Source organism: Semicossyphus pulcher, unplaced genomic scaffold (assembly GCF_022749685.1).
Source record: "Semicossyphus pulcher isolate SPU_LCO1_2020_fin unplaced genomic scaffold, fSemPul1.0.p SCAF_5, whole genome shotgun sequence".
Lineage (NCBI taxonomy): Eukaryota > Metazoa > Chordata > Actinopteri > Labriformes > Labridae > Semicossyphus > Semicossyphus pulcher.
Genome location: NW_027211726.1, coordinates 29,958,674 through 29,968,225, shown reverse-complemented (window position 1 = coordinate 29,968,225; position 9,552 = coordinate 29,958,674). Strand labels below are relative to the sequence as shown.

The following is a 9,552-nucleotide window of genomic DNA, read 5'->3' as shown; positions in this document are numbered from 1 at the left end:
TGCATTTATAAAATTTATTTATATAGATATATTCATCTATACAATTACGTATGTATGATAGTATGTATACTATATTCATTTAGAAATCTATGCATACTGCAATCCTTTCACAGAGGAGAACAGAACCACATGTCAACAATGTTAACACAACGACAGAAGCTCTGGATATTAAAAGGCCAGACATTCTGAATTCACCGACAGGGAACAAAAAGATGGCATCGCGAAAAATATCTGAACACCAGCAGCTCAGCTGTCGCCTCCACTTTGAGTTACAATCACTTCAGTGACATTACAATCATATTCTTCTGTGGAATAGTCCTACCTATTCAGTTCATCTACACTCAGCTAAAGTCTGTACAGTTTGTCAAACAGAGAGGACTTTTATTCAAGCAAAGAGGGAGCTGCTGGTGACGGCGAGACGTTCATCGTGCGTCTGAGCCGGCGGGAAACTCAACACCAACACAGGACAGCAGACGCTCGGGTCTCAGATGTACTTTTTGTTTTCTCTCTGGAGGAAAGTAAGGGAAAATGTTTCTCGGGATGATGTTCAAACAAGTTTCATTTTATCGGTTCAGTGCTTCTCCATTTCCAAGGTGTAGAAATCAGCAAGCAATAGAGACACTGATATATTTGATTTGTCACAATGCCCAAATAATTTAGAAAAATGACCCGCAAATGACAAAAACACAGCAAAGCATGTAAAAAAAAAAGCATGAAAAGCCTGAAATAAAGACAGCGACGTCTTCTGCTTCCCCAGTTCATTCAAATCAAACATTCTCCGATTTCTCTGATGGACAGACTTTGTGTCCACGTCCCTCTCATTGTCGTCTGCTTTCATTGTTTTTTTTAAAAGACAATTCTTCCTTGTCAGTCATTCAGTGTCCAGGGGTCTTTAAGTTTTAACGTGCCCCTTATCACATCAGCACCTATTCATATTCATGTGTGCCTCTCAGAAGTACACACTCGACTCTTCGCTATACAGCTCAAATCAAAAAAGCAATCACATATTGCACTATGAATGCAAAAATACCAGTCTACACTATACAGAAAAGTGCTTCTAACCTTTGTACACTTGCAAACAAACAGTATGCTACACACAAACACAAGAAACATATACATCAATCAGTGTGTCTGTATGTACGCATTACCATCACACAGGCGGTGTCGCCCTACAGTACAGTACAATAACATCTTATGGTCCTCCTCCCACTTTAAATGTCAGAGCTTTCAAAGCATCATGGGAGAAGTGGAGAGGTGCAGGTTTGGTTGGGATGGGAGGTGAGGCCTCCGGGTCCGGTCGCAGAGCTGTTACAGTTTGTGTCGTGTCAAGTACTACAGGAGACTTCAGGAATGGACCTTGAAGGCGAGCAGCTGCTCAGAGTGCATGTTGTTGAGCGAGCGCAGGTCAGGCAGCTTGAGCAGCAGCTTGGTGAAGATGGCCGACTCGTTGGGGTGGTTCTTGGTGATGAGGCTGCGCAGGGCGCGGATCAGCGTCTCCTGCAGAGCCTCCACAGAGTTCACGTTCTCAATGCCGGAACGATCTGGAAGACAAGACAGACTGTTAGCATCAGAGATAATAGAAGAATGGTGATTGTAAATTGAAAAACAGGATAACGATTCTTTTTGTAATGATGTCAGACACTTGGAATAACAATCTGAGACTGTCAGTGGGAAAAACAAGCTGAGTGGATGCATTACGTTGCAGCCATTACAGCCTGAGCCAATGAGCGTGAAAAGCTCACTTTCAAACTCACCTGCAGAGACCAGGACAACGGCAGTGAAGAGGCTCATCTCCTCCTCGCTGAGACCCAGGTTGAGGAGCTTCTCACTAAAGTCTAACATGGAGTTGAGGAGGTCCCCAGCTCCCATGGCCCGCAGAGTGTCCACGCTGTACTTCTTCCCACCCAGAAAGGTGACGGTGCGGTCCTTCAAGTCAAAGAGAGAGGCAAAGCGAACAACCAATACCTGCAGGACAAAAAACAGCGCTCTGTCAGTCTTGGTACAACAGTTTTAACTCGCCATTACAACATCAGCTTCCTGTTACAGATGAGTTATGAAAATAAGGGGTACCTCAAAGGTGCCAGCCTTCAGCAGGCTGACCTGGTCCGGCTGGGACAGGTCTCTGAAGCCCGGGATCTTCTTGGCAAACTCCACCACCTCCCTGACAGCGGGGGTGAAGCTGTGGGAAAACTCCTCCCACACCTCGTGACCAGACTTCTGAGGGTCCACCTGAGCTGAGGTGTTCATCGGACAAAGCTGAGGGCAGAGAAATATAGCAACGTCAGTCAATGACCATGTTGTAATGCTGATTTATATGACTCTACATCCCTGTCATGTCAAGAGCTGCATATTATTCCATAGTGTTGACTTGGCTTTGTGTCTATCTTACCAGGTACATCCTGTTGCCTCCTCTCCAGTGGGGCCCGGTGAAGGCTCCATTGGCAGGGCCCTCAGTGGACGGAGCTCTGAAGGCTCCATGTGTGTAAGCTGGACAGTGGCTGGTGGCTGCGGTCCTGGACAGTCTGAAGGGACAGTGGTTGGTGTTGTCCTCCTGACGCCTCGGGCCCAGGCTGGAGGGGGGCTCCTGTGCTGACATGGTGACCATGTTGTTGTGGTGGTTCTTCCAGGAGTCCTGCAGCTCCTCTGAGCGATTGTTGCTTGTGTTTTGGGCCGATCCATTGTTCAGGGGGCCCGAGGGGGGCGGGGCCTCCATAGTCATGCTGCTCTGCTCCTGGTTGTACATGAAGGTCTCCTGATGGGCCCTGGTCACTGAGCCGATCACCTCCTCCTCCCCGCTGTCTGATGAGCTGGGCGAGGCAGAGCTAGTGCTGGTGTCCATGGCGACAGAGGGTTCTGGGTCAGAGCTGGTGTCTGATTGGCTGGATGGAGAACAGGAGGGTCCTGTTCCAGCGTCCTCTGAGGTAGGTTCTGTGGCGCTGGACATCATCGGTTGGTCATTAGGTAGAGTTTGGCTGCTGTTGAGCTGGTTGTTGTTCATCATGTTGTTCATGGCACTCTGCATCTCCAGCAGCATGCGCTGTTTCTCCCGCTTGGGGATCCGGCCAAAACGCACGGCTAAGCAGAGAGGAGAAAATCACCTTTAGTTTTTAGTTACAAGCTGTTTTTCCTCTGTGCTGTGAAAACAGGCTGTAATGGCTGCAGCATTATCTTTTAGGCAAAATGTGCCACTAACAAGCTCAGATTCTTATTCTAGATATCTTATCACTTTAACATTTAAGTTTCATTGGTTGTATTTGCCCCGAATGATTGCTTTAGAGCAAGAATTCCCCTTTAAGAGACAGAGTCAGTGAGCATGACCTAATCAGCATGTAGTAACTTCAGATACTCACAATCTCTGGACATCCCAACCATCAGGCATTTCTTGAAGCGGCACTGCTGGCAGCGGTTCCTGTTGATCCTCATGATTGGGCAGCTCTCGTTCTTAAGGCACTTCTTATACTGAATGTTTTGCTGGATGCTCCTCCTGAAGAAGCCCTGCGTGATCAAAAACCACAGTGTTCAAAAAAACGCTCAAACATTTGCTTTTTTGACTTAGTAGTAACTAATGTCTCAAATATGTGTGTTCCTCCTCTGAAGGCATACTGTGTGCACTGCTCCCTGCAGTTAATTGGGCCACACAGCAGCGTGCGGTATAAGAGGGAGCTAATATTAACATGGGGGGACTGAACTAGTTTCGCTGAGGCTCTGCTTTGGCTGTACAGATGGCTCGGCTGGCGGTGACCCACTTCAACTAACGCCCAAAGTCACTGCAGCAGCCATCATCGTGTTACAATGAATATGATTCTAACTCAGTGTGGTGCGAGTGTGTGTGTACCTGTCTATCTATCAAACAGTGGACCTCGATGTGGCTACACACTCACAAACAGGGGACCGCCAAACAATCAGGGGACATTTTGGAGCTCATGCTTTACATCATCATTAATTAATATCCCAACCTCTCAGGAGAATTTTCTTAACTTGATTTTGTAAAATTGACATGATTTTTTGAAATGATCAAATACTGACAGCATTTTAGGATTATCTTATAAATAAAATATAACCCCATTTGAAATAATATTATTGGAAAAAGCATCAAAGTAAATTTCCTATTTTATTTCTGCTTCTATTAAAACAAGCATAAGCAGGGGTCCATTTGAGGTGTAGCTTGATAGTCTGATGTTGGTAATAAAGGTATGTATGTTTGCAAGTAATTGTGTGAGTCTGAAGGGGGAGCTATTCTCACCTTGCATCCCTCGCAGGCATGGACGCCGTAGTGGAAACCAGACGCCACGTCGCCACACACTTTACACAGCAGCACCAGGCCGTTGATTTCTGGTTGACACAAAAATATTCCCTCATTAACTGCCTTTACTTCTTTCTGAACACTTAGTTAGCTTTTCAAAACTGAAAGGAATGTGACCAACTTACTTGTGATGCCACATTTTGTTGTGGAGGAGGAGCGTCCGCTCTTCTGAGTCCCTGGAAGGTTTTTGCCACCGGCGGGGGGTGCGGGGTCAGCCGGCTGACCCAGCTGGGGGCGGCTAGGTGAGGAGCCGTGTGACGGCGAGGACGACTGGTAGCTGCTGTTGGAGGAGTCGCTGTGGCATGACTCCGGGCCAGAACCAGAGCTGGATGAGCTGATGTAGGCTATTACGCCTCCTAGTGGACAAGGGGCAGAGAGAGAAAACAGGCCATGATGAGAGGTTTGTTCCTTGAAAGATCTGTGTCAATGACTCGTAACCGTTTTAGATACATTTCATTTTTTTCCCCCATTAAAAGGTCATGTTTTTTATTTTTTTTATATTTCTCCTTCTTTTTTTAAGTAACATTCATTTAAAAAACTGCCAACTGAGCCTTTATTATATCATTATAATATAATATAATAATAATTACTATTATTATTATTATGATATATTTGAACGTGTATGTTAAATTATCATACAGAATTTGTAGACAAGAAAAGTATATTAATTTTTTTCTAAATCAGCTTAATATTTCATTTCTTTATTTTTTACAGTTGCAACAAGAACCAACAAAATCACATTTATGTTGTCATTAAACTACATTATTTTCGCTGCTATGGTATTTAGCACTTTTTTTAATCAGTTATTTAAGTTCCTGAACATATTGTTAAAGTTTCTGTAGGTGGCGCTTCTGCTCTCTTAGTCTGTTTTGCAATCTTTGCCCATGACAACTCCCTGCTACTTCCTCTCCCTGCAAATAAATGATATGGCTGTAACCATCAGCAGCTCCGGGCTGTTTTACTGTAGAATCAACAAGCTTAACATAAAGAGGGCAGATCATTATACAACAACAGCCTCCACAGCCAGTAGGAATCGAGCAGACAGGCTGCTGCTGCCTCTGAGACACATTTTCCCCCTCAACATAGGCTGACCTGATTTCTTCCCTGCCATTCTCAATGATTAGGTAACAGGCATTACATAATGTCAGCTTCACAGGGTGTGTGTCGTAGGCAGTCTGGCCCCTCCCTGCAGCCATTCACACATACTGGCCCCTTAACAGATACATCTAGTGCCAAAATTACATTTGAAGCCAGTCGATTTCATTACAACTGAGAGAGCAAATAATGATGTAACTTATATATTTCATCTCAAGAAAACATTTCCTATCTTATGTTTAGTCTTATTTTTTACAAAAATGTACCTTTACTAAAAAAGTGGTTCTTGCATTAATGTAGATTGAAGAAAAGATATACTTAAAACCAACTTAAACCACATTTAGTGACACATTTTCTCATAAATATGCATGTCTGTAAAAAAAAACCAAAAAAGAAACCCACCAAATGCAAGAAAATGGGTTGTCATTACAAACATAAAGTAGTCTCTAGGTTAAGCAAGACAAAACACAAAATCGTAATTTAAACAAATTTTCCAGAATGCAGTGATTGTCAAAATACCACAGGGCGTACTGACACGTCAAATTGAAATATGATTAACGAGACGTTTACCTCCAAATTTGCCATGTATTAAAACTGCTGAGTATATTACATAATTTACTGTACAGTTAAAGTCATAACTGCCAAGAGTATGTTCAGGATTAAGTTATTAACGTGGTATAGTATGATTTCTTCAATCAAACGGAACTGACTACAGTGAAAAGTGATGCATTCAAGCACCATGGGAAATGTTGAACCTGTTGGGCTAGTTCAACTGAAAAACAAAGCCATTTTGGGTTCGGTCATTGATTATGTAACAAGTATTCGTCAAGTGATATGCAAATATGTAAATATGTACAAAAATGCATTCATTTTACTTTTTCCAAAACCATATGTTTTACTACACAACCCATTTTATATGTGACTACAATTATATTATTAGTCACTTAATAAACGTCTACATCAAACCAGATTATTCAATTCAGATTATATATACCTTCATGGACAATTAGTAGAAATACTTATAGATAGTTGATACTTTTCAGCAAATACTCTTGAATAAAACCACATTTAATACAAAGAAACTTTGTATCCCACGGGGCCTGAATGCATAACTTTCGACGTGTTTTCAGCCCACCCCCACATGGACCAAGCATGTTCTTTCCCCGGGAAAACTGGGTCACAGCAGGCTGCTTTGAGAGGCCTCACGTGTACCCGTGGCCAGACCCCACACCATCTCGATGGGCGGAATTATGCAATGACTGCGTCACGGCGCTGCTCGGCCAATCAGCGGCGACGCACGAGGAGCGTAAACACAGGTGCACATGGCTAGCTGTTGGGTCCATGTGAGAGGAGACGACTGCAGTGCTTCTCGAGCCAATCTACTTGGGTAATAACAACAGCCCACTGGTCCTCCTAACCCAGTTTAATTAACACACCAGTACACGCTTCAAACTTCCACATTGGAATCTGTTCGTAATGCAAAGACCTTTAAAGATAAAATGCCAACATTGTGCTGCATTCACAAAAGGCTGTTCATTGAGTCTAATGGCAGAAAGTGAACAGCAGCATTAAGCCCATTGAAACAAGCAACAACTGAATTAAGGTTAAAGCACACTTACCAGCTTTGGTCGACTCCATGTCCTATGATTTTGGGGGTTTTCCTCCTCCTCTGCTACCTCAGTGCTGAAGCCGTTTTTCTGTTTTAGTGATCAGCAACTGCAAAGTCGCTGATTGATAGTGGTAGCGAAACTGGCTGTTGAGCTACAACATTTAAATTATCGACACCTAAACCCGGTTAAAACCGTATAAACTTAAGTCGGTGGTCCTTGAAACGCGAACTAGCAAATATTTAATCAAACAGAAAGAAACAATCTCGCATCAAACCGAAGTTTTCAGAAATTGGTTTCGCCGACGCCGAAAATATGCAGATTTTCGTCCTCGAATCTGGTGCGCAACAAAATCACAACTCGTCAGTTGTCAGTGTAACCGAGATAAATCGAGAAATACACCTTATTCCGTTACAAGAAAGAAGAAAACGGCGGCGATGAAGGCGCAGCTCCAGTGGTTCGGTGGACTGGTTTTGCAGTGTCTGTTTCAAGGAGCGAGCAGTGTGCAACCATGTGACCCAGTTCATCGGCTCCTCCTACCCTGCAGCCCTGCACTGGTGTCAATGTAACCCACTGACATACTTTCACCAATCAAAGTGAACAAAGACAGTTGGCAAGCACATCCCGTGTCCAAATAAGACAAGAGCGCTGCAACATATTGTAGCATAATGAAAGTTTAGTTAAAAGACAGGTTTGGATGCAAAGTTTTACTCGTGCGTTTTTTTCAAAGAAATGTGGACGGGAAAAGCGGCAGGTACTTTTAAACTAGAGTTAAAGTTTCATTTGATTTGTTTGATGTATTTTATTGGCAGTAAACTTTTTTTATGCACTTCAAAGTCTTTCAGTCAAAGTCACACTGATATAAGTCTCCATCTCCATTCCACTTTCTAAAACAATTTGTAATCTTTATACTGTACCCACCATTAATGTAGCCGTTCCATGCTTATATGCTCCATTTTTCTTTCCAATAAATAATCTTAACAATTGAATGATGGGTTTAATTAAAAAATAAATGGTCTGCATTTGTTTTAATATATGAAGCTTTGATTATTATTATTATTTTTTAATTTGAGCTAAGCACCACGCCAAAATCTCCATCAGCCTGGTCTAGTTGTTTTACCTTTAAGATGCATGTCTATCCTTTTTTCACAAGCGCTGGACATCAAAACATCTCCAGCCAACTATTTTTTAGTTTTTACGTCACATCACTGTCCTTTGAAACCATATCCCTTAACCATATGAATAGCTAATAATCTAAAGTTAGCAGCAGCTTGGCTTGCAGCTAATGTGAAACTGCTTAGATAAGTGTTTTGTTTTCGATTGAGACTTTGGTGTATGGCATGGTTAGTGCATCCTTATGGCAATATGAACATGCCCAATAAACACATTGCAGAAGGCTTAATTATAGCAATGAAAAAATATATATTTTATAGAAACAAGCCATGCTTTCAAGCATGCAGAATACCTATTGTAAGGAGTCCTGGGTATAATGGCTTCACACCAGTTGATGCAATCAGAAAAGAACAAGCAGCTATCAGCCCCTCTCAGATTAAATGGTGTCAATTTAATGGTGAAAAAAAAAACAGCTTTTCTGATTAATTTGGGATTTACTTTGGATTCATGTTGACACAGATGTTATAAAACACACAGAACAGCAGACAGACATAGAAACTAAGAGTTATAGCTAAAATGCACTCTTTAAGTTTAGCCTATTTATCGACTACATATCGTTATCGCAAAATGTAACGATGTAATCGCACATCGCAGTTTTCTCATATCGGGCAGACCTAGTTTGGATCCAGCAGAATATTTGTATAATAAACAATTTTACAAACAAACCAAAGGATCGAGACAGTCTTGAACAAGCAACTGCATTGTTCTGCAATGTAAAATTACTGTTTTTATCAATGAAGTCTGGTGGCTTTAAGGACAGAAATATTACTTTAGTTTCTAGTTTTCAAAATGCGTGTTGTTCTTTAACAAAAAGCTCTATCTCTGTAAGGATGCTGCAGCAAACTGTATGTACCTTTACGTCATTTAAATATATAATTGTAAGAATAAAAAGGGCACAGGCTTAAAAATAATGAAATTACCCTTTAACTTCCTAATTTAAGCATGCACATTCACTGTCTGATCGCTGTGCACCAATGTGTCAGAACTTTGTGTTATTTGTATCATGTCAGATAACTTTGAAAACACATGATACACACCAGACTAGTGGATCCAGTTCTAGGTGCTAAATGTCACACGACTTCAGGGCCGTTCTCCCCCACACTAAATTCTTACTGGGTTAGCATGACACAGAAAAGCTTCCCTCCTCTCCGTCTCCACACAGCAGACAGGAGGAGGCCGAAGCTCCTCACAAAGATGGAGCAGCAGACATTTCCCAAGGCGCTCTGGAGCTTATGTTTCCTTTAGTTACCACAGTGGAAGCTTTTAGGAGTAAGCCATCCCACGCCATCTCCTCATGTTCTCCACTTTCCTTTTTGCAGGGATTGTTAGAGAGCGGGTCAGGGGTTACTGCTGCCCCACACACTCACGTATTAG

At 42.4% G+C, this 9,552-nt stretch overlaps 1 protein-coding gene across 1 annotated transcript; it reads right to left on the bottom strand.

Annotated features, from left to right (window-relative positions):
- Positions 1-7,461, bottom strand: nr1d2b (nuclear receptor subfamily 1, group D, member 2b). Its single transcript, XM_069681016.1, has 8 exons — positions 7,018-7,461; positions 4,429-4,659; positions 4,244-4,332; positions 3,351-3,495; positions 2,390-3,075; positions 2,071-2,256; positions 1,755-1,965; positions 1-1,541 (listed from the first exon to the last, which is right to left on the bottom strand). The coding sequence occupies exons 1-8, from the start codon at positions 7,034-7,036 to the stop codon at positions 1,345-1,347; spliced, it is 1,764 nt and encodes a 587-aa protein (XP_069537117.1). The 5' UTR covers positions 7,037-7,461; the 3' UTR covers positions 1-1,344.
- Positions 7,462-9,552: the final 2,091 nt, after the last annotated feature.

What these genes read in the sequence shown, in the direction of transcription:
- nr1d2b (XM_069681016.1), bottom strand. An exon ending in ATGCCTGCGAGGGATGCAAG is followed by an intron (nt 3,496 to 4,243) that starts GTGAGAATAGCT and finishes TTGATCACGCAG; the next exon opens with GGCTTCTTCAGGAGGAGCAT. An exon ending in TGAAGGCTGGCACCTTTGAG is followed by an intron (nt 1,966 to 2,070) that starts GTACCCCTTATT and finishes TTTGTCCTGCAG; the next exon opens with GTATTGGTTGTTCGCTTTGC.